We start from the raw sequence: 27,878 nt of genomic DNA, 5'->3' as shown, positions 1-27,878 counted from the left end.
GGGGAGGCGCGAGGGGCGCTGTGGAGGGGCGCCAGACAGCGAGTCTGCCTAGGGCGCCATGAGGCGTTGGGCCGGCACTGGGGGTGTGTAGCGTAATATGCAAAGGAACTCCTGCTAGAATTCCACCCCTGTCTTTGGGATGGCCTCTCCCGATATGCCCCCAACAGAGCATTACTCTCAGGTACTAAAAATCTCATAGGGGTCCCTGGCCTGAGAGAGATCCAACTATCCTTGATCAAGAAGGCCCTGGCCCCCCACCTGGTGGAACTCTGTGCCAGAGAATATCCGGGCCCCGCAGAATTTACTAGTTTTCCACAGGGTCTGTAAGGCAGAGGTGTTCTGCCAGGCCTTTGACTGAGAACAGCGACAGGACAGCAAGCAGTCAGGTGATCACGGATCTCTCCCACCTCCCTCTTGCCTGCCCATTAGAACAGGGGTGTTGAACTCATTTGTTATGAGGACCGGATCTGACATAAATGAGACCATGTTGAGCTGGGGCATGCCAGGTTGGGCTGGGTCATGTGTATACCTATTAGATTAGGTAGCAGAGATATAAACGTTATAAAGGACACAAACACAATTAAATTGGTTTTTAAAAAAACAACCTTAAAACATTAGCACTTGTTGGTATTAAAGGTGCTTTCTTTGTATCCCTCCCATGAGATCCAGCGAACTGGGCAAAGGAAGCTGTGGCTCTTTCTTTCCTTCCTTCCTTCCCCGGGGACCAGGAGGGGGAAGGAAGAGAGGCTTGGCTCAGTAATTCTGCTGTGCGATTGAGAGAGCCTGGAAAAACAAGCTTTGCCTTCCCCCCCCTTCCTCCCCAAGGGAAGATCCTCAGCCAATGGAGAAAATAGAGGTTTTGCTCTGTAGCTCCTGTGTGAATGAGCAAGCCTGGCAAAGCAAGCTGTGATGCAGAAGGAAGCGAGAGAGAGAGAGAAGGAAGCACGTGACAGCCAGTTGCTCGGGAGCCTGATAGGAACCCTCCAGGGGCCTGATTTGGCCACCAGGCCACATGTTTGACATCCCTGCATTAGAAGCTCTGGGGAGCTTCAGTTTCAATTCAAATGAGCCACCATCTTGGATCTGCTTTTATATTGTTTTGTGCTTTGATGCTGTTTTAACTTCATTTAATTTCTATCACCGTGTTTTATTCTGAGGTAAGCTGCCCTGAGCCTGGCTCGCAGGGAAAGGCAGCCTAAAAGTTCATATGATCAATACATAAATTGCACTGCTAATTAATGTAGTGGAGATTCAAGCAAACCAGACTAAGATCACAATGCATCATTCCTCCTTAAAATGCAGACTGCTCCTGCACCCGCAGTTTGCCTTGGGAAAATGTCAGGAGGGGGTTGCCAATCCCCAGGTGGGCAGGGGAATCCAAAGCCCAACGCTACCGTGAAAACCAGCCTCAATAAGAACAAACAATACAAAGAATATATCAAACAATCATTATATTATATGTCCACTATTTGAAAAGATAAGTTCAATCAGTCTCGATACAAAATACAAGGAACGTATTCACCGGGAAACCAGTTCCATTTCTTCCAGGCAACTCAATGGCAATTCTCATTGGGAAATCCAAGTGAAGTAGAAATTAGCAATTGATGTCAAATCAGTCCACTCAGTCCAATATATCTTGAAATGTGCAGCCAGCAGTCCAAGAAAGCGACAAGGTCGTACTGTTAGCTTCTTCAAGTTGCACAATAAAGTTATAAACATCAAAATAGTAATATGAAATGCCACCCGTGGATATAAAAAAAATCAGTTAAACATACCTTCTCACAATTGATTTCAAATACCAGGTAAGAACGCCAAACACTTTACAACACTGAATAACACTTCAACATGAGGATGTCACAAGATACAGACAACTTATATATCCATAGGTGCAAACATCTGAGCGTTCCTTAAAGATACAATACTTCAGGTTACAGCATTGTCCAAGTATCACTTTAAAAACCTAATTACAAAAACACTCGGGTATATTACAAATTAAATTTACAAAAAGCATGTCAGATCCCACTCATTATTCAACCCCTCAGGAATTAAAGCATGAAGTTTAAAAATCATGCGCATTTCTTGTTGAAGAAACCATCTGTTACTATCTACCTTGTCTTGCAGCCTGGTTGGAAATTTAAAAATAAAAACATCCTGCAAAGACTCTGGTGCATGTTTGAAAGTCAGAAAATGTTCCAAAAGTGGAGCATCAATTACGTGATTCTTAACACAAGTTTTGTGTTCCAACACGCGAGTACGAACAGCACGTGTTGTGTATCCCAAGTAGCTTTTTTTACCTGGGCAGAGGATCGCATAGACACATTGTTTTTGTTAAGCATGTCATGGTGTCCTTCAAGAACACCCGATATCCTGTTGTTGGGTGTACAGACTCAGAAATTTGCAAACATAGACCACAAGCGGAACAGGCTCTACATTTAAAGTGCCCGCCTGTTTTTTCAGTTACAGATTGGGGAGACGCGAAGTCTGATCTAAGTAGAAAGTCACCAATGGTTTTTGTTCTCCTAAAATCCATCCTCAGAACATCCTGACAGCCTGGCAAATCCTTAACCAAAAACCAGAATTTTAAAATTATATTACAAATAGGCTGTGTCAAAGGAGAAAACTACATCGCACAGGTAATTCTATCCTTAGGACCCTCTAGTTGTTGCTGTCGAGAGTTTTTAAACAAAGTTGTTCTCTGAACCTGATTAATCCTGGAACAGCCACATGTAAAATTCTGTCAGGATAGCCCCGAGATCTAAATTGTTGGCAAATATGATGTCCTTCCCTTTCAAAATCCTGCAATCTATTCGAGTTACGCTTTGCCCGTATCATCTGGCTATAGGGCAAGCTCGCTCTCAGATGTGTGGGATGACATAATTGGAAATGCAGGGGAGTACTCCTGTCAGTCAGCTTCCTATATATTCTGACTGCTAGAGTGTTCTCCTTGGTCTTATACACACAGGTTTCTAAAAAAGCAATCATTTGTTTATCAGCCACATGCAAAAACTTGATGGAAGGATGTACACTATTCATCCATTCCATCAAAGGGGCAACTATAGAGTCATGTGTTACTACTGTCATGATGTCATCAATGTATCATTTAGAACAAATGATAGAAGAAAAAAAAGGATTTGCCTCCACATTACAAAAAGAATTCTTTTCAAGCTCAGCCATGAATAGGCAAGCCAGGCTGGGTGAAAAAGGGCTTCCCATTGAGACCCCCTTTACTTGTAAGTAGAACTGTTCATCAAATCTAAAAAAACTGTGCTCAAAAATTATGTAAATTAATTCCAACAAAAAATGTGTCGGAGGCTCAAGCTTCTGTCTTGTATCTAAAACATTCTGCAATACCAGTCTTGCTTCCTCGTGGGGTATGTTGGTATAAAGGGAAGTGACATCCATAGATATCAAAACCGCCTCTATAGAGACCCTCAAGCCTTCCTCCTGAGTTATGAAGTCCAAAGTGTCTTTGATATACGTTACAATTTTAGAAACACGAGGATTTAAGAAGTGGTCCACATACTGGCTCAATGGTTCCAGCAGTGACGCTGAGGCAGACACAACTGGGTGACCTGGCGGGGGAAACCCCATCTTATGGCTCTTCGGAAGTATATAAAACACAGGAGTCTTCGGATAAGATTTCTTTAAAAAATATGTCACCTTATCAGAGATATATCCTAGCTCACTGACTTCAGTTACAGTAATATTAATCAGTCCTTCCACTTTACTAGTTGGATCTACCGGGAGGGGCTTGTAATATGTAGTGTCCGATAACTGTTGAGTAACTTCTGCCAAATAGTCCTCTTTATTAAGAATGACAATCCCACCCCTTTTATCAGCCAGTTTTATGACAATTTGATCATTATTCATCAACATTTCCAATGCTTGTCTATTAGAAAAGTTACACCATCGAGGTATATGATTATTCTCCAAGCGGCTAATCTCCTTTAACGCTAATTTTTCAAAGATGGAAAAAAACTACCATAATGAGGCGGCACAAACGTGGACTTAGTTTTAAAGGGAACATCTGGTATACGTGCATCTGTTTCAGAACGGAAGAAATCCCGCAGTTTCAATTGTCTTGTTAATTTAAAGAAGTCAATTCTGGTTTGAAAAGCATCGTAACGAGGAGTGGGGACATATCCTAAGATAGTAACAGATGGCTTCTTCAACAAGAAATGTGCATGCTTTTTAAACTTCATGCTTTAATTCCTGAGGGGTTGAATAATGAGTGAGATCTGACATGCTTTTACTAAATTTAATTTGTAATATATCCGAGTCTTTTTGTAATTAGGTTTTAAAGTGATTCTTGGACATTGCTGTAACCTGAAGTATTTTATCTTTAAGGAACGCTCAGATGTTTGCACCTATGGATATATAAGTTGTCTGTATCTTGTGACATCATCGCATTGAAGTGTTATTCAGTGTTGTAAAGTGTTTGGCGTTCTTACCTGGTATTTGAAATCAATTGTGAGAAGGTATGTTTAACTGATTTTTTGTATATCCACGGGTGGCATTTTATATTACTATTCTGATGTTTATAACTTTATTACGCCGCTTGAAGAAACTAACGTGAAACAAGAGCACTAGTACGACCTTGTCGCTTTCTTAGACTGCTGGCTGCACATTTCAAGATATATTGGACCGAATTTGACATCAATTGCTAATTTCTACTTCACTTGGATTTTCCAATGAGAACTGGCATTGAGTTGCCTGGAAGAAATGAAACTGGTTTCCCGGTGAATACGTTCCTTGTATTTTGTATCGAGACTGATTGAATTCACCTTTTCAAATAGTGGACATATAATATAGTTATTGTTTGATATCTTTTTTGAATTGTTTGTTCTTATTGAGGCTGGTTTTGCAGTAGCGTTGTGCTTTGGATTCTCCTGCCTGTTTTTGCCATGATTCTGTTTGGATTTCACAATCCCCAGGTGGGGGCAGAGGATCCCTTGGTTTGGAGGCTCTCCCTTCACTGTTCAGGGTCATCAGGAAGTGGGGGGGGGGGGCGCGGAAGAAAATGTCTGCTGGGCACTCCATTATTTCTTATGGAGACTGATTCCTATAGAGTATAATGGAGATTTGGTCCATGGGTATCTGGGGTTCTGGGGGGCCTGTTTTTTGAGGTAGAGGCACCAAATTTTCCGCATAGCATCCAATGCGTCTCCTCAAAACACACTTCAAGTTTCAAAAGGATTGGATCAGGGGGGACCAATTCTATGTGCCCCCAAATAAAGTGCTCCTAGCTTTCATTATTTCTAGTAGAGGGAAGGCATTAAAAAGGTGTGCGGTCCCTTGAAATGTGATGGCCAGAACTCCCTTTGGAGTTTAATTATGCCTGTCACAAGCCTGCTCCTGGCTCCACCCCAAAGCCTCCTGGCTCCACCCCCCAAGTCCCCAGATATTTCTTGAATTGGACCTGGCAACCATCACAGGGAAGGTTTACCCCTTTAACGTCCATTCAGTTTCACTGTTTGATACCAGGCCTCCTTGCTTCACTGTTAGTATTTTCACTTCTTCCTTGTACAATGTGAGCAACAAGCTTGGTTTTGATCCCGAGGGAAGGATTAAGCCATCCCTCCCTCTCTTCCCCGCCCAGCTCCAAAGCAAATGGACTTGTGGTGACTGACTGGTTAGCAATTAGCCCTCAAAGATCTCCAGTGGAGAGAAGTCTTTTTACTGGAGATGTCAGGGATTGAATTTAGGGCCTTCAGAATGCAGAAGACGCCCTCTGCCTGGATTGCACGCTATGAAAGGCCCACGCTAAGCCAACTGACCTGTGAGAAAAGTTCTTCCAGAGACTGCCCTGGATGGGCTCCACATATCAGAAAACCTCACAGGCAAAGCATAGAACAGAGGCGGCCAAACTTGCTTAGCGTAAGAGCCACATCGAATAAACGTCAGATCTTTGAGAGCCACAAGACATGAACATCAGGTGTTTGAGGGCAGGCAGGCAGGCAGGAAGGAAGGAAGGAAGGAAGGAAGGAAGGAAGGAAGGAAGGAAGGAAGGAAGGAAGGAAGGAAAATAGATAAGGGGGAGGGAAGGAGGGAGGAGAAAGGGAAAGGTGGAAAGAAAACAGCTTTAAAGGCATTCTTCAAGCTGCCAGCTGGTTTGAAGAAGTGATTTAAAGAAATAAATGCCTTCTCCAAGCTGGCCATTGGAGCAGTGAGGGCCTTGAGAGCCCCACAGTGTATGTGAAAGAGCCGCATGGAGCTCCTGAGCTGCAGTTTGGCCACCCCTGGCATAGAGACAAGTTTGAAATGTTCTTTTTGCAGAAGGAATCTTTGTCCAAGTCTCAATCCCGGTCTCTGGCAACCTTTCTTGTATGCAAGCAGGTGCACTGTTCTTTCTTTTTGCTGATTCTCACCATCACACACCCTGCTAAAAGCTGCTTTCTAGTTGCTGTGTGTTGTCTCGGTTTACACCACAGTTGCTCTGAAAGTCTGCAGTGGAGTCCAGTAGCTAGGGTTGCCAACCTGCAGATGACACCTAGAAATCTCCCACAATCAGAGGTGGAATTCTAGCAGGAGCTCCTTTGCATATTAGGCCATAAACACCCCTGATGTAGCCAATCCTCCAACAGCTTACAGGGCTCTATTTTGATGATGATGATAAGATGATACTGGATTTATAGCCCGCCCTCCACTCCGAAGAGTCTCAGAGCGGCTCACAATCTCCTTTACCTCCCTCCCCCACAAAAGACACCCTGTGAGGTAGATGAAGATATTGGATTTATATCCCGCCCTCCACTCCGAAGAGTCTCAGAGCGGCTCACAATCTCCTTTACCTTCCTCCCCCACAACAGACATCCTGTGAGGTGGGTGGGGCTGAGAGGGCTCTCACAGCAGCTGCCCTTTCAAGGACAACCTCTGCCAGAGCTATGGCTGACCCAAGGCCATTCCAGCAGGTGCAAGTGGAGGAGTGGGGAATCAAACCCGGTTCTCCCAGATAAGAATCAGCACACTTCACCACTCCACCGAACTGGCTCTTCAGTTATTTTGTAAGGGAGGATTGGCTACACCAGGGGTGTGTGGCCCAATATGCAAAGGAGCTTCTGCTAGAATTCCACCCCTGCCTACTATTACAGTTGATCTCTAGACGACCGCGATCGATTCCCCTGGAGAGAATGGCTGCTGTGGAGGGTGGCTGGAATGGCATTATAGACCGTGGGGATCCCTTCCTTCCCCAAACCCTGCCCTCCCCAGACTCCGCCCCCAAAATCTCCAGGTGTTTCCCAACCCAGAGCTGGCAACCCTGCCAGGAGCACCTTTGACTCTTGAAAGCTTCACAACCCAGAAATGTTGCCAGCAGGGGTCATTTGTAGAAAACGAGGTGCTGGAGCTCATCAGCACAACTTCTTTGCCTATGCCGAACACCCCTGACATCACCGGAAGGTGGACTAAATTAGATCAACTCAGCCTCTGCCTTAAAAGGCTTCTCCAATTAGAATTGTCAGGGGTGGAATTCTAGCAGGAGCTGCTTTGCATATTAGGCCACACACCCCTGATGTAGCCAATCCTCCAAGAGCTTACAAAAAAGAGCCTTGTAAGCTCTTGGAGGATTGGCTACATCAAGGGAGTGTGGCCTAATATGCAAAGGAGCTCCTGCTAGAATTCCACCCCTGGTCATCATAAAACCTTCCTGCCATCATACTTCTAAAATGACTTTCTCCTATGTTGCCACTGTGGCATAAGGAAGATTTCCATCTGTCTGCTTTACATGTTTTGGTTATTTTCCCTTTTTTTTTTGTGAGGAAAAATATTTAAAAGTTGGTCGAATCTTAGAGTTCAGCAAAGTGCTCACAGGGGGTTTGAACAATGGAGCCCGGAAGAAAAGTATTTGGTGGGGGGAGGGGGTTAAGAAAGAAAGAGCACCATAAAATCCAGAGATTCCAGAGTTCCGTTCTTTTGAGCTCCTGCCCAAAATGAGGCCTGTCCCTAAGAGTCTAAGAAACTCACTCTAGGGCTTCTTTGGTAGCAGGCCCTCCTTTGCATGCTAGGTCACACACTCCTGATGTAGCCAATCCTTCAAGAGCTTCCAGTAGGCCCTGTACTAGCAGCCCTGTAAGCTCTTGGAGGATTGGCTACATCAGGTGGGGCATGGCCTAATATGCAAAGGAGCCCCTGCTACAGAAAAAGCCCCGCTAGAGTAACAATCAGGACATGCCTGGTTCCCTGAAAGAGAACAATGGAAAGGGCGGAGGTGACCATTAGGGAGGGCTGGCCCACCTCCCACTTCCAGAGGCTTGGCCAACCCCCTTTGGGGTCCCGACCCACCAGCTGGGAAACACGGGTCCAGGTCACCTCCTTCGATTCCCACAGAAGGATGGGAAAGGCTGGGTTTACCTCTGCGGGCCGACGCTCTTCTGGCTCTGCAAAGTGTCGAGCTCTTGAGCGCTGGCGCGGCTCATGGACATGGTGGAGTTGGTGAGGCGGGTGGTGCGGCGCTTGACGCGGCGCGGGCAGCACGAGGTGCCGAGGATCCCCTTGCCGCTGCCCCCTTGCTGGGAGGAGAGAGAGGTGCTGCGGCTGGTGCGGTAGCCGAGGGGGTCCGACAAGCAGAACTCGCTGTAGGTGTGTTCGTCTGTAAACTCGTGACTCTGCGGGCGGGATGTTGGGGTGGGAGGAGAAAAAGGACATGTGAATGGTGGAGGATGCTGTCCACGACAGAGGTCTCCCGCATCACCAGAAGATACTACTATTTTGCACAGAAGCTGCAATCACACATGCTAAATAATGCAGTTTCAACCCACTTGAAATCCACTTTCAAGCAGGGGTTTTGTCAGCTTACACAATAAAACCTAGCTGGAAAGTGCACTGAAAGTGGATTGAAACTGCATTATTTAGCATGTGTGATCGCAGCCAGAGAGTGATTAAAACGCTATGATACTGTCACAAATATCCTACTGTACTTAACAGTAATGAATAGTAAAACAAGACATAATCTATGTTTTTCTTTGTTGATATTTAATACATGCTCAGGTCAAAAGCACTGCATTTGCATGTTAACGATCAAGTTGCATTCCATTTTTACTTCTTCAAGCCAGTTAAATGGAATGTTTTATCGATTATATGTGATTCAAAAGTTAGAGTAAAAATGCGGAATTTGCTGCCAGAGGATGTCGTGATGGCCACAGGAATAAACAGCTTCAAAAGAGGATTAGATAGGTTCCTGGAGGAGAAGTCTAGCTGTGGCTATTTGCCATGGTGAATGAACCTCCATATTTAGAGGCGGTTAACCTCAGAATCCCAGAGCCAGGAGGCAACATCAGGAGAAGGCCTCGGTCTCTCTGCCCTGCTTTTGGCCCTTCAGAGGAACTGGTTGGCCACTGTGTGAGACAGGATGCTGGATTAGATGGACCACTGCTCTGATCTGCCAGGGTTCTTCTTATGTTCTTATGAAGACCTCAGCCAATCTGCCCTGCTGTTGGCCCTCCAGAAGAACTGGTTGGTCACTGTATGAGACAGGATGCTGGAATGGATGGATTATTGATCTGATCAAGCAGAGCTGTTTTTCTGATCTTATGAAGGCTTCAGCCTCTATGCCCTGTTGTTGGCCCTTCAGAGGATCTGGTTGGTCTCTGTGTGAGACAGGAGGCTGGACTAGATGAACTATTGGTCTGATGAAGCAGGGCGGTTCTGATGTTCTTAGAACCTCTCTGCCTTGTTGTTGGCTGTCCAGAGGAACTGGTTGGCCAATGTGCGAGGCAGGAGGATACTGGACTAGATGGACCACTGGTCTGATCCAGCAAGGCTCTTCTGACATTCTTAGAATGTTGGGGAGTGATCATTCATGTAAAACAGATGCTCTGTCACTGAGCCACAGACCTCTTCCCAGGACTATAGCAGGATCTCTGGACTTTACATCTAATCCCTAGCTGTTGCAACCTTTCCACACACATTTTAGTTCATATGTGCATATAAAGTGGCATCAAGTTACAGCTTATGGCGACCCCAGCAAAGGGCCTTTCATGGCAAGTGAGAAGCAGAGAGCATCAGAAGAGCCCTGCTGGATCAGACCAGTGGTCCATCCAGTCCAGCATCCTGTCTCACACAATGGCCAGCCAGTTTCTCTAGACAGCCAACAACAGGGCATAGAGCAGGAGTGAGGAACCTTTTTTCTGCCAAGGGCCATATGGATATTTATAACATCACTCGTGGGCCATAAAAAATTATCAACTTAAAAAACAGTGCTCCACTGAGGAAGAATGATTCACACTAGCAAAATTAATGCAAATAATTGTTTTTCTATTTGAAGTCATGTGGGGAGAGCCTAATCTGGCACACACACACACGGCCCACCACCCTAGGCAAATGCATAGGTCCAGGGCTTTTTTTGTAGAAAAAGCCCAGCAGGAACTCAGTAGCATATTAGACCACATCCCCTAATATTAGCATATTAGGCCACACCATCTGGGATAATCAAGTGCAAACTGAACTGTGACAGTAACTTTTCCAGGCCCTGCAGCCAGGCCCCAGGGAGGCTGCTGCACAGTACATCTGGGCCCTGTGATCCCTGCCTGGCCCTGGGGAGGCTGCTGCACAGCGCAGCTGAGCCCACGATCCTCACTGGCCAGCCAGGCCCCAGGGAGGCTGCCACATGGCTTGGTTTGGCCCAGCAATCCCTGAAAACCACACCAAGTGACCTCGAGGGCCGTATATGGCCCTCGGGACAGAAGTTCCCCACGCCTGGCATAGAGGCTAAGGCCTTCATAAGAACATCAGAAGAGCCCTGCTGGATCAGACCAGGGGTCCATCTAGTCCAGCATCCTTTCCCACACAGTGGTCAACCAGTTCCTCTGGAGGGCCAACAACAGGGCAGAGAGGCCAAGACCTTTGTAAGAACATCAAAAGAGCCCTGCTGGATCAGACCAATAGTTTATCTAATCCAGCATCATGTCTCACACAGTGGCCAACCAATTCCTCTAGTCAGCCAACAACAGGGCATTAGAGGCCCCTATGTTGCCTCCTGGGCCTGTTATTCAGAGGTTGCTTGCCATGGCCTTCTTCTGCAGAATCTTCTGTGCTGGCCTCCCTTCCAAGTACCGACCCTGCTTAGCTTCCTGATTAGATAGGACTATACTATGCTGCTTTTCCTCCCTTAGCTCCCTTATACACAAATGATTTATATTGTTCCTGTATGTGAGGGAGGGAAGAGGGTGAGATCACCATATTGCAGTATTTGTGGAAAACAATTTGCCACAAAAAAATCTAAAAAAAACATGTTGCAGGAAACACAAGAAGAAGAAAACTGCAGATTTATACCTCGCCCTTCTCTCTGAATCAGAGACTCAGCAGCTTGCAATCTCCTATGTCTTCTCCCCCGACAACAGACACCCTGTGAGGTGCGTGGGGCTGAGAGGGCTCTCACAGCAGCTGCCCTTTCAAGGACAACTCCTGCGAGAGCTATGGCTGACCCAAGGCCATTCCAGCAGGTGAAAGTGGAGGAGTGGGGAATCAAACCCGGTTCTCCCAAAAAAGAGTCTGTGCACTTAACCACTACACCAAACTGGCTCTCCAATCAAATCAAAGGAAATCAGAGTTGAGAAGAATGCTGTTTAGATCAAGGGATGGCAATCTATGGGCCACAGAACCGTATGTAAATTGGTCTGGAACCATTGTGGCCCAGATGTTGGTTTTGTTGTATTGTCTAGCCCAGGGGTCCTCAACGTGTTGACCTTGGGCACTGGGGCACCCACCAATACCTTTCTTGGTACCTGCCCAGTGTTTTTAGAATGTACAAGGCCAGGAGTGGCTTTTGTCCAGCAGAGCTTAGAGTTGGCCACTGAAGATCCGATGGGCTATGCCAGTCTTTAAAACAAAATCGCTTTGGCAGCAGCTGCCAGTATAACACAAGGGTCTTCGCTGCATGAGTGAAGACAAGCTGTGTGTAGCCAAGACAATACTTTTAACAATATGTTCATTTAAAACAGCATCAGGGCTTTTTTGTAGCAGGAATTCCTTTGCATATTAGGCCACGCCTCCCTGATGTAGCCAATCCTCCTGGAGCTTACAGTAGGCCCTGACTAAGAGCCCTGTAAGCTCTTGGAGGATTAGCTACATCAGGGGTGTGTGGCCTAATATGCAGGGATGGAATTCTAGGAGAGCTCCTTTGCATATTAGGCCCCACCCCCTGATGTAGCTAATCCTCCTGGAGCTTACAGTAGGCCCTGTACTAAGAGCCCTGTAAGCTCTTGGAGGATTGGCTACATCAGGGGGAGTGGCCTAATATGCAAAGGAGTATCTGCTACAAAAGAAAAAGGCCCTGAATGGCATCATGTTATGCAGAGCACCTGCCTGAAGTGTCAAACAGTTACTATGCATAACCTCGCTTCCAGATGTTCTGCGTTTGGCTCCACCTCCTCCAGCAGCCATTTTTATAGTTGCGCCAACCACCCAGGGTCCGACCTCCACATCCATAAGCCCTTCCCAGAGATCAGACCCACCCTGTCCCTGTTGCCTCAAATACACCCCTTCCTCTGGTTCATCCCATGTCCCGCTACTCACAGTGGTTTTCTCCAAACAGTGCAAGAGATGATGGTGCTGCCGTTCAAAGGCTGATCGATTGCGCACAACCAACGAGTGAGCCTCAGGGTCTCTGTCCTGCGGGAGAGAGGAGAAGAAGGAGGAGGAGGAGGAGGAGAAGAAGAGAAAGAGAGGAAGAAGATATTGGATTTATATCCTGCCCTATACTCTGAATCTCAGAGTCTCAGAGCGGCTCACAATCTCCTTTACCTCCCCCCCCCCCACAACAGACACCCTGTGAGGTAGGTGAGGCTGAGAGAGCTCTCCCAGAAGCTGCCTTTTCAAGGACAACTGTGTGAGAGCTATGGTTGACCCAAGGCCACTCCAGCAGCTGCAAGTGGAGGAGTGGGGAATCAAACCCACTTCTCCCAGATAAGAGTCCGCGTACCTAACCACTACACCAAACTGGCTCTCAAGAAGAAGGAGGAAGAGGAGGAGATTGGATATATACCCCACCCTTTACTTGAAGTCTCAAGTAAAGTGGCTTACAATCTCCTTCCCTTCCTCTCCACACAAAAAACACCCTGTGAAGTAAGTGGGGCTGAGAGAGCTTGTTCAAAAACTGCTCTTAAGAGACAACTGTGACTGACCCCAGGTCAGCTTCTGTCTCTCACACTCCTATTATACTCTGAAAATATTAGGTTTTGGCTCTCTCTCTAGCCCCTGATATGCCCTCTGAAGTATTCCACATTTCTTCTGTAGAATCTTAAGGCCTTTCACAGCATGATATGTTATTCTAATCAGAAGGCTGCTTCTCAGACTCTGCAGGCTGCTGACTGACCATGACTAACAGTTAACTGCTATCAGCTGAGAGTTCACTGCTGATAGAAACCAAGGCTTGAATGCTGGCAATATTGCTCTGATTGCTTAATAACTCCCACAACTGCCACTGCAGAAGGCATTTGTTTCTCTCTTTCTCTCTCACACACACACACACTTAGCTCCGCCCACACTCCCAGCACCAACCAATCCCCTCACTCATTCCTCCCCTTCACCCATCTTTCTCTACTGCAACTTACCAACAATTAAAGGAACAGACATGCATAAATTCAAATCATTACAGCGCATCTTAGAGACCAATATGATCTCCAGGGTATGAGCTTTCATGAGTCAAAACTCCCTTTGTTAGATACAAGTAGGACTGGAGATTCCGCCAGCGCTTATATCTGACGAAGGGAGATTCAAGTCTCGAAGGCTCATAGTGGGCTCACTTTGTAGCAGGAGCTCCTTTGCATATTAAGCCACACGCCCCTGATGTAGCCAGTTCTCCAAGAGTTTACAAGGTTCTTCTTACAGGGCCTACTGTAAATTCTTGAAGAATTGGCTACATCAGGGGTGTGTGGCCTAATATGCAAAGGAGCTCCTGCTACAAAGTGAGCCCTGATAGAATGTCATGTTGGTTTCTAAAGGCCTCTGGGACTCAAAGCTAGATGTTTACTGCAAGTCAACATGGCAGTCCTTTGAAACCATCTTGGGTTGGACTGTATCATTTCAAATGGCAGGAGCAAGGATTGGATGCCTGGATGCTTTCCGGCTTTTAAAAATAACCGCCTGTGTATAGAAAACATGCACAGCAGGAGCGGTAGGCAAGACGCTGCCCTGCTGATATGCTATTTTTCTAAGTTTGGCGAACTGGATTTTGTTTTTAAATCTGTTGAAACGTGCAACAGCAGAAACCCCGGAAGGACAAAACTGAGGCAGAGCAGAATAAAATCTGGCAAGAACAGAGTTAGATGTTTGATGTCATATTAGGCCACATCCCTGACACCACCATTGTGGGGGGAAGCCCAGCAGGGACTCATTTGCATATTAGGTTCCACCCCCGATGTCAAGCCAGCCAGAACTTTGTTCCTGTGCATTCCTGCTCAAAGAAAAGCCCTGGTGATAAGCAAGAGGAGATACCCAGGTTTTCTGCCATCTTCTGGGCTTGGAGCAGGGGTCACTGGGGATGTGTGGAGGGAGGTATTTGTGAATTTCCTGCATTGTGCAGTGGTTTGGACTAGATGACCCTGGAGGTCCCTTCCAACTCTCTGATTCTAGGTTCGGAAACAGAATCGGCCAAAGAACATCCGCAAGAGAGCTCACTTACTTCAAGGCCTCCGTTCTGTTTGTACCGCAGGAAAGCATTCGTTGTGCCGCTCTTGGCCAGCCGGATCCGGGCCAAGCGAACCTTCTGCAAGGGGGAGAAAAGGCAGAACGTGTACAAAATGAGAAACAATAGAACAAAGCAGTAGACAAGTGCACCTTTAAGGCCAACTAAGTTTTATTCAGAATGTAAGCTTTTGTGTGCTCTTAAGCAGACTTCATCAGACAAAATGGGAATGGAAGCAGCAATTAATACAAGTGGGCAGTGTGGAATCATGGGAATGTTTTTAGCAGATTAAAAGAATCACAAATAGGGATCTGTGTCTGTTAGTGTTAGGACAAAACAGGGCTGAAAAAACACCGGAGGGTGATAAAAAGCAGACTGCTGTTGTAGGTGCGAAGTGCCATAAATCTAGGTAACATTCTGGCTTTGCTAGTTTAAACAGAGGGCATGGTTTCTCAAGAGATTATAACATCCATGATCGTTTGTCATTAGAAAAAAAAGAAGACATTAAAATACAGTGGAGAATGGGTTGGTATATGTAATAAGACAAACAGCCAATACCCCCCAAATGAGCAACAGCGCCCCTTCCTCTTGCGCACATGCGTACAGAAGCACATACTGTCCTCACCCCTTCCCAGATCCAGCCACGCTCACCTGCTGAGCCCTCCGTTTGTCTGCTCGCTGATTCTGATGGTAGATGCGGCTGAAGTTGGACACAATGACAGGGACCGGGAGGGCGATGACCAGCACCCCACTAAGGGAGCAGATGGAGCCAAAGATCTTCCCTGCAATGGTGCTGGGCACCATGTCGCCATAGCTGGAAGGGAGAGGGGAGTTACTGTAGCCATTTTGCTTCCTTAAGAACAGAAGAGAAGCCATGTTGGATCAGGTCAATGGCCCATCCAGTCCAACACTCTGTGTCACACAGTGGCCAAAAAAACCAGGCACCCCCAGAAGGTCCATCAGTGGAGCCTTACCATTACTGGTTGCTCTCTCCTACATTCACATACTAGGATAAGGGATGCCAGTTTCCTGGTGGGACTTGGGCATCCACCGGGATTACAGCTCATCCCCGGACTACAAAGATCAGTTCCTGTCACAAGCAGAGGGCCAAGGAGGGCCTCTCCTGGCTGCCACCACTCTAGTACAGGTCTGTCTGGGAGGGCCCAGGGCATCCACCCAACCCTTGTGTCTTCCTTCCTAGCAAACACCTTCTACCCATGACTGAAGAAATATGAGGACCCAGGCAGTATAACAATTAGGGTTGCCAAGTCCAATTCAAGAAGTATCTGGGGACTTTGGGGGTGGAGCCAGGAGACATTGGGGGTGGAGCCAGGAACAAGGGTGTGACAAGCATAATTGAACCCCAAGGGAGTTCTGGCCATCACATTTAAAGGGACAGCACACCTTTTTAAATGGCTTCCTTCCATAGGAAATAATGAAGGATAGGGGCACCTTCTTTTGGGGCTCATAGAATTGGACCCCCTGGTCCAATCATTTTGAAATTTGGAGGGTACTTTGGGGAGAGGCACTAGATACTATACTGAAAATTTGGCGCCTCTACCTAAAAAAAAACAGTTCCCCCAGAGCCCCCAAAACTTCCAGATCAATTCCCCATTATACCCTATGAGAATCGATCTCCACATAGGGAATAATGAAGTGCTCAGCAGACGTTTCCCTCCCCCAACCCCAACCGCCGTTCCTGGCGACTCTGAAGAGAGGGAGTGGCCTCTCTACTCATGAGTTGCTGCCAACTTCTTCCAAGTAACACAGACACACCATCCCAAGAGGAAGCCTTTCAATCGGAGACTGAAGCCTCCAAAGGCACATGGTCCTCTGGGAGAGGGGCTTCCCCCCGCTGGCCAGCTGACTGGGGGCGGGAAGGAGCCTGAGAAAGCGGAAGAACTCCTGCTGAGACCTGGGGATTGGCAAGCCTAATAACAATAAGTTTGTTTTAAGTGCCCAAGAACAACAAGTGGTTTTAATTATTAGTGCAACAGTGAAAGTAAAATACAAAACAAAACAGTAAAGGTAGTGCAAAGAAAGTAAAAGCCCTGACACAAAAAGCCCTTCCTCTAATTCCAACTGACTCACCATGCTTTGGATGAGGGAACTCTCCTAACTGCAGCTTTCTCTCCAGCCCAGGCTTTCCAGAGAGAACAACACTCCTGCTCCAGCTGGGCCTTTTATTTCCTTCCTTTCAGGTCCCACCCCTCAGGTCTCCACTGGGCAAGTTTTTCCATCAAAAGTGCTGCCCATCCAATCAGAGGGACAGAAAGGATCCTGGAAAATGTAGGCCCAGCAGCTACTCTGATACAGGCTTCCCTGGAGCCTGCAGGCCATAGAAGGCCTAGGATCATGACAGTTCCCCTGGAGAAAAATGGAAGCTTTGAAGGGTGGACTGTACCCCACTGAGGTCCCTGTCCTCCCCAGGCTCTACCCCCAAATCTCCAGGAGTTTCTCATCCTGGATCTGGCAGCTCTAATTAGGACTGTAAATAGATGATGAGGGGGTGCCAAAAATCATGGCTGAAGTGTTTTCATTGCTTCGATAGAAGGTAGGGTTGCCAAGTCCCCTGTGTTGTGCAGTGGGGGACCCAGAAGTGACATCATCGCACCGTTGCTGTTGTGTGCGGCTGCTCTAAGCGTTTCTGGGGAAACTCTATGGTTTTCCCGGATGCTCTAGCCATTTGGGAGGAAAAAACTCGATGGCACCTATTGTACCATAGAGTTTTCTCTCCCAAATGGCTAGACGTTCTGGGGAAACCATAGAGTTTCTCCGGAAATGCCTAGAGCAACTGTGCGTGCTGACATCACTTCCAGGTGGAAGGAACCCCACCCCCCTCCGCTTGCACGCAAGATGAGGTCCCAAATCTAAAGTTTTAGGGTTGGCTGCCTTGACTTTGCCACTTTCAGACCTCCAGCTTTTGCCACTACCCCTGAAAGCTTCTGAGAAGTGGCAAGCCCTGCAGTGGATGGGAGAGGGTGCCCCCTGACTTTTTAAAAAGCCCCCCAACTTTTAAAACCCTGGCTATGCCCCTGCTTGGTGGGCACCACAAAGGGTTAGTTAAAGTTGCTTTCTTTCCACATTCTCCTCCCCATCTATTTTCCTTCCTTCCTCCCTCCCTTCCTGTGGCTCTCAAACATCTAATTTTTATTCTATGTGGCTCTTACATTAAGCAAGTTTGGCCACCCCTGGAATATTCTAAACACTCAATGCCATTTTACAGGCAAATGAATTTATGGATATTGTGCTAACAAACATCTGTTCACTCATGTCAAGCATGGTAGAATTCCATTGGTAATAGATTGTTTTAGGGTCCTCCATAAAGCTGGCCTGTGAAATGTCATGGAGGACCAAGGTCTGTTAACTCTGTTATTCTTTCCCCCTCCCCCTTCTTACTTTATTGCTTGCAAAGTAGAAGTAGAGAGAAACGAAACTAACTTGAGAAAGAGAAATCAGTATTTCCCCATACATTCCTCTTAGGGAGTGCGACACATCGGGGGGAAAGCAAGGACGGAGTCCTGACAACGCCATGAGAATGTAGACATTTATGATAGTTTATGTGTGAGAGCGCATCCCTCGCCCCACCTTTTGGAATCCTTTTGAAGTATACCTTAAAAGTATTGTATCAATGTATCTTTAGCATCACTCTCAAGAATCTGTTACACTGAAAGTATCCGTCTATCAATAAACATAGTTTTGTATCAAACTTGACTCCTCATTGAAACCACATGCTTGACAACTCAATGTCCATATGTCTCCTATTGAAAGCCTCCAACCCAACCCTGATGTCCAAATTCAGTCATGAAAGGATGTGCAATTCTCGTTTCTTAATTCCATGAAATAATATTGCGACAGGGATGGCCGATTTTTCTCCTGTTTCCAGAATCTTCCTCAGGCAAGGGATTAATAATCCAGTACACAGTAAAAGTTCACGTGGGACCCAAGGTCTCCACAAAGTTTCTTTATAGGCAACACACTCAAATGGCTCAAGGCATGCTTGATCCAGCAGGAACATAAGTACAGGTGTGGCCAAACTTGCTTACCATAAGAGCAACTCAGAATAAGCATCAGATGTTTGAGACCCGCAAGGCATGAATGTCAGATGTCTGAGAGCCGCAAAACAGGAAGGAAGGAAGGCAAATAGATGGGAGAGGAGGAGGGAGAGGTGGAAAGAAAGCTACTTCAACTGCATGATCCAAGATGCTAGCTGGCTTGTCTTGTTAAAGCTATTTAAAGAGAAAAATGTCTTCTCCAAGTCAGCCGATGGGGCAGTGGGGGTTTCGGGAGCCACACAATATGAGTGAAAGAGCCACGTGTGACTCCCGAGCCACAGTTTGGCCACCCCTGATCTAGTGACAGAAGGGATTTCCCAGAAATGCTGCCCTTGGGGGAGAAGGGAGCCCCGTCAACAGCATGGGTGGGTATTTGCAGTAGGAGGGGTGAGTCAGTAAATATTGCGTTTCTTCTGTCAGCGGAAATCTTCCAGTCCTGTGTTTCTGCTTTGTAAGCACAGGACACTGGGAATTTTGCCCCAGACTTTTGGCAGAAACTTTGTTGCTGCTGTGCCTTTCCTTTCAGCCCTAATAATCTTGGACAGCAGACAACTTCTAAACACTCTCTTTGGAACCAAGGGTTAAAAGGACGGATGCGTATTTAGCCACACCCAACGTAATTTTCGGACCATTATCTTTGAGTCAGAAGAAAACAGTTCTTGGAAATCAGATTGCTTTACAGGGGTGGGGCTAATAAAGTGTTTCCTGTGAGCTGTGGATATAGGGCTCTTGTTTGCTTGCATGAAAAACAAAACTGAAAACCATGTGAACTCTTCTTCAGGAATGCAAAGAAACCAGTAGGGTTGCCAATCCCCAGGTGGGGGCAGGGGATCTCCCCCCACCCAGTTTGGAGCCCCCCCCCGCTTCAGATTCATCAGAAAGCTCGGGGGGGGGGGAGGAAAATGTCTGCTGGACATTCCTTTATTCCCTATGGAGACTAATTCCAATAGGGTAAAACAGTGAATTGATCTGTGGATATCTGGGCTCTGGGGTGGGCTGTTTTGTGAGATAGAGGCACCAAATTTTCAGCATAGCATCCAGTGCCTCTCCCCAAAATACCCTCCAAGTTTCAAAAGGATTGGACCAGGGGGTCCCATTCTAGGGGCCTCAAAAGAAGGTGCCCCTATCCTTCATTATTTCCAGCAGAGGGAAGGCATTTAAAAGGTGTGCAGTCCCTTTGGAGTTCAGTTATGCTTGTCACACCCTTGCTCCAGGCTCCACTTCCAGTGTCTCCTCGCTCCGCCCCCCAAAGTCCCCATACATTTCCTGAGTCTGACCTGGCAACCTAGGAGGGTAACGTTATATCCACACCAATGCCCCTCCCATCCCCAAATTTCCCTGTACGCAGATGCCATCCTCAAAGATCCAGGTATTTTTCAGCCTGGAATTGGCAACCAGGCAGGGCTCCTGCTGACGTGACATTATTTCCCAGGATTCCTTAGGCATCCATTTGCCCCCAGAATTCAGATTGCCAACTCTTATTTTGGGCAGCTCCAGGAGACTGGGGGGCGGTGCTTGGGGAGACCAGATTTTTGGGAGTGGAGGGAGCTTGGCAGTAGGGTTGCCAGGTCCAATTCAAGAAATATCTGGGGATTTTGAGGGTGGAGCCAGGAGACTTTGGGGGTGGAGCCAGGAGACATTGGGGGTGGAGCCAGGAGCAAGGTTGTGACAAGCACATTGAACTCCAAAGGGAGTTCTGGCCATCCTATTTAAAGGGGCCACAAACCTTTTAAATGCCGTCCCTCCATTAGAAATAATTAGGGATAGGGGCATCTTCTTCTGGGACTCAGAACTGGACCCCCTGGTCCAATCTTTTTGAAACTTGGAGGGTAATTTGAGGAGAGACACTGGATGCTATGCTGAAAAAGTGGTGCCTCTACCTTATAAAACAGCCCCCCCCCCCAGAGTCACAGATACCTGCAGATCAATTTTCCATTATACCCTATAGAAATCAGTCTCCATAGGGGATAATGGAGCGCCCAGCAGACATTTCCCTCCCCCTGCTGCTTTCTGATGGCCCTGAAGTGGGGGGAAGGGCCTCCAAACCAGGGGATCCCCTGACCCCACCTGGGGATTAGGCAACCCTGTTCGGCAGGAATGTGGGGCCAGAGAGTCTGCTCTCCAAAACTCATGCTTATCTGTGTAGTCTGGAGATCAAGTTGTAATTCCAAGAGAACTCCAGGTCCCACCTGGAGGCTGGTGGTAACCCTGCTCACAATGGGTGACTGCCTCTCCTTTCTCTGGGGGAGTTTCCATGTTTTCATCTCCCCCCCCCAAACCCCCCCCCCCACCATAGAACAAAACTTGCAGCCAAGTGGTTGACTTATGAGCGGGGTTCTAATGCTTCTGTCAGTACACAGTAGGTGCCAGGAATTATGGCCTTAATAACGCCTTGGTTTTCTCTGATGGACAGGCCCCTGGGAGATAAATAATGGGAGCAATGGCGGGCAGGGGTGTAGGGGAGGAAGGTAATTGAATATTAAGACACAGCAGGCCCTGGCATGAGCCGATGAGCAAATGAGTGAATGAATGAATTCATTAATGCTGTTTGTTCTATTTCAATCCGGTTGTTCTCCAAATTATTTCAGTGGTTCACAAACACACATCTGAGAGGGGAAGGGGGGGAGTGCACTGGTGACATTACGGACAACCGTATAAGAAATACATCGTTGCCCTGACCTAGATGGCCCAGGATAGCCTGATCTCATCAGATCTTGGAAGCTAAGACAGGGTCGGCCCTGGCCAGTATTGGGATGGGAGACCACCAAGCAAGTTGAGGGTTGCTATGCAGAGGCACGCAATGGCAAACCACTTCTGCTCCTCTCATATTGTCCTGGATGGCCCAGGATAGCCTGATCTCATCAGATCTTGGAAGCCAAGCAAGGTTAGCCCTGGTGAGTCCTTGGATGGGAGACCACCAAGGCAATCCGGGGTTGCTATGCAGAGGTAGGCAATGGCAGACCACCTCTGTTGGACTCCTGCCTTGACCTGGATGCCACAGGCTAGCCTGATCTTATCAGATCTTGGAAGCTAAACAAGGTTGGCCCTGGTCAGTATTTGGATGGGAGACTACCAAGGAAGTCCAGGATTGCTCTGCAGAGGCAGGCAATGGCAAACCACCTCTGCTCCTCTCTCGTCCTGACCTGGATGTCCCAGCAGAGCCTGATCTCATCAGATCTTGGAAGCTGAGCAGGGTCGGCCCTGGTTAGTTCTTAGATGGAGGACTACCCAGAAATCCAGGATTGTTATGCAGAGGCAGGCAACGGCAAACCACCTCTGTTTGTCTCTGTTCTGAACCTGGATGGCCCAGGCTAGACTGATGTCATCAGAGTATGGAAGCCAAGCAAGATCAGCCTTGGTGAGTCCTTGGATGGGAGACCACCAAGGCAATCCAGGGTTCCTATGCAGAGGTAGGTGTCAGACTCTGTTCATTGATACTATTTCTGAATGCTGATTTCTGAAGGCTGATTACTAACCAGATTGATTAAGATATTGGATTTATATCCCGCCCTCCACTCTGAAGAGTCACAGAGCGGCTCACAATCTCCTTTCCCTTCCTCCCCCACAACAGACACCCTGCGGGGTAGATGAAGATATTGGATTTATATCCCGCCCTCCACTCCGAAGAGTCTCAGAGCGGCTCACAATCTCCTTTCCCTTCCTCCCCCACAACAGACACCCTGTGAGGTAGATGAAGATATTGGATTTATATCCCGCCCTCCACTCCGAAGAGTCTCAGAGCGGCTCACAATCTCCTTTCCCTTCCTCCCCCACAACAGACACCCTGTGAGGTAGATGAAGATATTGGATTTATATCCCGCCCTCCACTCCGAAGAGTCTCAGAGCGGCTCACAATCTCCTTTCCCTTCCTCCCCCGCAACAGACACCCTGTGAGGTAGATGAAGATATTGGATTTATATCCCGCCCTCCACTCCGAAGAGTCTCAGAGCGGCTCACAATCTCCTTTCCCTTCCTCCCCCGCAACAGACACCCTGTGAGGTAGATGAAGATATTGGATTTATATCCCACCCTCCACTCCGAAGAGTCTCAGAGCGGCTCACAATCTCCTTTCCCTTCCTCCCCCACAACAGACACCCTGCGGGGTAGATGAAGATATTGGATTTATATCCCGCCCTCCACTCCGAAGAGTCTCAGAGCGGCTCACAATCTCCTTTCCCTTCCTCCCCCACAACAGACACCCTGTGAGGTAGATGAAGATATTGGATTTATATCCCGCCCTCCACTCCGAAGAGTCTCAGAGCGGCTCACAATCTCCTTTCCCTTCCTCCCCCACAACAGACACCCTGTGAGGTAGATGAAGATATTGGATTTATATCCCGCCCTCCACTCCAAAGAGTCTCAGAGCGGCTCACAATCTCCTTTCCCTTCCTCCCCCACAACAGACACCCTGTGAGGTAGATGAAGATATTGGATTTATATCCCGCCCTCCACTCCGAAGAGTCTCAGAGCGGCTCACAATCTCCTTTCCCTTCCTCCCCCGCAACAGACACCCTGTGAGGTAGATGAAGATATTGGATTTATATCCCGCCCTCCACTCCGAAGAGTCTCAGAGCGGCTCACAATCTCCTTTCCCTTCCTCCCCCACAACAGACACCCTGTGAGGTAGATGAAGATATTGGATTTATATCCCGCCCTCCACTCCGAAGAGTCTCAGAGCGGCTCACAATCTCCTTTCCCTTCCTCCCCCACAACAGACACCCTGTGAGGTAGATGAAGATATTGGATTTATATCCCGCCCTCCACTCCGAAGAGTCTCAGAGCGGCTCACAATCTCCTTTCCCTTCCTCCCCCGCAACAGACACCCTGTGAGGTAGATGAAGATATTGGATTTATATCCCGCCCTCCACTCCGAAGAGTCTCAGAGCGGCTCACAATCTCCTTTCCCTTCCTCCCCCGCAACAGACACCCTGTGAGGTAGATGAAGATATTGGATTTATATCCCGCCCTCCACTCCGAAGAGTCTCAGAGCGGCTCACAATCTCCTTTCCCTTCCTCCCCCACAACAGACACCCTGTGAGGTAGATGAAGATATTGGATTTATATCCCGCCCTCCACTCCGAAGAGTCTCAGAGCGGCTCACAATCTCCTTTACCTTCCTCCCCCACAACAGACACCCTGTGAGGTAGATGAAGATATTGGATTTATATCCCGCCCTCCACTCCGAAGAGTCTCAGAGCGGCTCACAATCTCCTTTCCCTTCCACCCCCGCAACAGACACCCTGTGAGGTAGATGAAGATATTGGATTTATATCCCGCCCTCCACTCCGAAGAGTCTCAGAGCGGCTCACAATCTCCTTTCCCTTCCTCCCCCACAACAGACACCCTGTGAGGTAGATGAAGATATTGGATTTATATCCCGCCCTCCACATCGAAGAGACTCAGAGCGGCTCACAATCTCCTTTACCTTCCTCCCCCACAACAGACACCCTGTGAGGTAGATGAAGATATTGGATTTATATCCCGCCCTCCACTCCGAAGAGTCTCAGAGCGGCTCACAATCTCCTTTCCCTTCCTCCCCCACAACAGACACCCTGTGAGGTAGATGAAGATATTGGATTTATATCCTGCCCTCCACTCCGAAGAGACTCAGAGCGGCTCACAATCTCCTTTACCTTCCTCCCCCACAACAGACACCCTGTGAGGTAGATGAAGATATTGGATTTATATCCCGCCCTCCACTCCAAAGAGTCTCAGAGCGGCTCACAATCTCCTTTCCCTTCCTCCCCCACAACAAACACCCTGTGAGGTGGGGCTGAGAGGGCTCTCACAGCAGCTGCCCTTTCAAGGATAACTCCTGCTATAGCTATGGCTGACCCAAGGCCATTCCAGCAGCTGCAAGTGGAGGAGTGGGGAATCAAACCCGGTTCTCCCAGATAAGAGTCCGCACAGTTAACCACTACACCAAACTGGCTCTATATTAATAAATACAGATGCTCACTAACCTATAATAGTAAAATAGTGGAAGGGGGGGCCAAGTAGGGAATAGCCAAGGAGAGCTTCCCAAGAATATCAAAGGTTGTTAGGCAGTCTTTGAAGCAGAGAATGCCTGGCAGATTCTCACCTCCCCCCTAGAGGCAGCAAGGACATTGCCGCCGGGAAATGTAACCACCAACTGTAGAAGATAAGGGGGAGCCGTGTGAAAAGTCTCACATGCAAAAGCAGCCTTTGTTTTGGAAATTGGGGGTTAGTTACCATTGCTTTGATGTATAATGTTAAATACCAATGACTCGAACTGCTTGCCATCAGTTCCAATGTCTTTCATGCTGAAGTAACTTTGGAGAATACAATAAATGCAACTTTGTTTCAAATAACAAGTCTGCTCATTTGGAAACTTCAATGAACCTTCGCTGACAGTAGGCAACGGCAGACCACCTCTGTTGGACTCCTGCCTTGACCTGGATGCCACAGGCTAGTCTGATCTTATCAGATCTTGGAAGCTAAACAGGGTCGTCCCTGGTCGGTATTTGGATGGGAGACCACCAAGGAAGGCCAGGGTTGCTCTGTAGAGGCAGGCAATAGCAAACCACCTGTTTGTCTCTGCTCTGAACCCGGATAGTCTAGAATTATCTCACCAGATCTTGGATGCTAATCAGGGTTAGCCCAAGTTAGTATTTAGATGGGAGACCACCAAGCATGTCTAGGGTTGCTTCGCAGAGGCAAGCAATGGTAAACCATCTCTGTTTGTCTCTGCTGTGAACCTGGATGGTCCAAGTTAGACTGATCCCATCAGATCTTGGAAGCCAAGCAGGGTCAGCCCTGGTGAGTCCATGAATGGAAGTCCACCAAGGGAATCCAGGGTTGCTGTGCAGAGGTAGGCAATGGCAGACCACCTCTGTTGGTCTCTTGCCTTGGCCTGGATGGCCCAGGCTAGCCTGATCTTATCAGATATTGGAAGCTAAGCAGGGTCAGCCCTGGTTAGTATTTGGATGGGAGACCACCAAGCCAGGGTTGCTCCGCAGAGGCAGGCAATAGCAAACCATCTCTGTTTGTCTCTGTTCTGAACCTGGATGGCTGAAGCTAGACCTATCTCATCGGATCTTGGAAGCCAAACAGGGCCAGCCTTGGTGAGTATTTGGAGGGGAGACCTCCAAGACAATCCAGGGTTGCTATGCAGAGGCAGGCAATGGCAAACCATCTCTGAACATCTCTTGCTTTCAAAACCCTATGGTGTCACATTAAGTCAGCTGCGACTTGATGGCAGAAACATATACACACATAGTGGAACATTATTTAGTAGGTAATGTTATTTATTTCCATGTCGTGAAAAGTTGTGGCTGCCCATTATCGTGCATTAAGGCTCAATTAAAGAGACAGGACATTTTTCTCCAGGCCTTTTAGCAATCTGTAGCTGTCCGTTAATACAAGCAGAGGAAATTTCCAGTGCACAAGGTATACTGATTATACTGAACATGGGGTGGACATCCTACACAGACTTGGATGGCCCAGGCTGGCTTGATATCAGATCTCAGAAGCTAAGTAAGGTCAGCCCTGGTTATTACTAGGATGGGAGACCACCAAGGAAGAACAGGGTTGCTACGCAGAGGCAGCCAATGGCAGACCACCTCTATTCATCTCTGCCCTGACCTGGATGGCCCAGGCTAGCCGGATCTCTTCAGATCTCAGAAACTAAGCAGGGTCTGACCAGGTTTGTACTTGGATGGGAGACCACCAAAGAAGTCCAGGGTCACTATGCAGTGGCAGGCAATGGCAAACCACCTCTGTTTGTCCCTTGCCTTGAAAACCCTCAAAAGCCAAAACAAGCCTGGAGAGAGCCCTGCTTTTACTGATAGAAACCAAGGCTTGAATGCAGGCAGTATTGCTGTGATTGCTTAATATATCGCCATCTTCAAGTATTTGAGGGGCTGTCATATAGACGATGGTGTGGAATTGTTTTCTGTGGCCCCAGAAAGTAGCACCGGAACCAATGGGTTGAAATTAAATCAAAAGAGTTTCTGACTCAACATTAGGATGAACCTCCTGACCGTTAGAGCGATTCCTCAGTGGAACAGGCTTCCTCGGGAGGTGGTGGGCTCTCCTTCCTTGGAGGTTTTTAAACAGGGGCTAGATGGCCATCTGACAGCAATGAAAATCCTGTGAATTTAGGGGGAGGTATTTGTGAGTTTCCTGCATTGTGCAGAGGGTTGGACTAGATGACCCTGGAGATCCCTTCCAACTCTATGATTCTATGATTCTAATAACGCCCACAATTGCCACTGCAGAAGGCATTTGTTTCTTAAAGGCACAGGCACTGGATATGTTTGGGGGCTTTTTCACCCTCCCTCCCCTTTATGTTTCAGAGTTTTCTTCAAATTGAGATTTAGGGAAAGGTATGTTTTGTCTGTTCATGGCATCAGTCTCCAGATTTAAGTATCTGCTGATGGAGCCACATTGAGAATTAAATAGAAGAAGAAGAAGAAGAAGAAGAAGAAGAAGAAGAAGAAGAAGAAGAGGAGGAGGAGGAGGAGGAGGAGGAGGACGTTGGAATTATGCCCTGCCTTCACTACCCAAAGGAGCCTCAGAGCGGCTTAAAATTTCTTTTCCCTTTCCCTCCCCACAACAGACACCCTGTGTGGTAGATGAGGACTGGGGGAGCTCTCCCAGAACTGCTCTTGAGCAGAACAGCTCTGAGAGAGTTATATGACTGATCCAAGGTCAGCAGCTGCCGGTAGAGGAGCAGGGAATCAAACCCAGTTCTCTCTGATAAGAGTCCACATACTTAATTACTACTCCAAACTGATTTCCTAGCCATTGTGCCTATTATGCAGAGGCATGCCCAAATTTGCTATTTCAGCTTCTTCTCCCAGCTCAAGCCTGTTCCTACTCCCCCTTTGTCGCCTCACACCCAAGCCCACCCATAACTGGTTCTTGACCCATGTTTAGGTCCTAAATGCAGCCCTTTTTTGAGCAGGAATGAACAGGGACGCAGTTCCGACTGGCTTGGCACCAGGGTGTGTGGCCTAATATGCAAATGAGCTTCTGCCGGCTTTCCCTACAAAAAGCCCTGCGCTAAACAATTGTGCTGTCGGGGGTGTGGCCTAATATGCAAATGAGTTCCTGCTGGGCTTTTTCTACACAAAAAGCCCTGCCTAAATGCCTTTGTCCTAGGTCGGCCTTGATATTCCTTGGAGTTCTCCCATCCAAGTACTTGCCAGGGTGTCATGATCCTGGCCCCAGCGAGGCCTACA

General features: G+C 47.7%; 1 protein-coding gene across 1 annotated transcript in view; it reads right to left on the bottom strand.

Annotated features, from left to right (window-relative positions):
* The window catches only part of KCND1 (potassium voltage-gated channel subfamily D member 1), a 128,856-nt gene that overhangs the window by 12,179 nt on the left and 88,799 nt on the right, over window positions 1–27,878 (bottom strand). The window contains exons 2-5 of the mRNA XM_060252974.1: window positions 15,269–15,431; window positions 14,615–14,698; window positions 12,508–12,603; window positions 8,347–8,600 (exon numbers count right to left, since the gene is read on the bottom strand). Coding sequence (XP_060108957.1) covers window positions 8,347–8,600; window positions 12,508–12,603; window positions 14,615–14,698; window positions 15,269–15,431 — 597 coding nt within the window. The remainder of the gene's footprint in view (window positions 1–8,346; window positions 8,601–12,507; window positions 12,604–14,614; window positions 14,699–15,268; window positions 15,432–27,878) is intronic.

Source organism: Heteronotia binoei, chromosome 13, assembly GCF_032191835.1.
Source record: "Heteronotia binoei isolate CCM8104 ecotype False Entrance Well chromosome 13, APGP_CSIRO_Hbin_v1, whole genome shotgun sequence".
Lineage (NCBI taxonomy): Eukaryota > Metazoa > Chordata > Lepidosauria > Squamata > Gekkonidae > Heteronotia > Heteronotia binoei.
The sequence above is the reverse complement of the archived record's forward strand: the minus strand, read 5'-3'. Positions and strand labels throughout refer to the sequence as shown.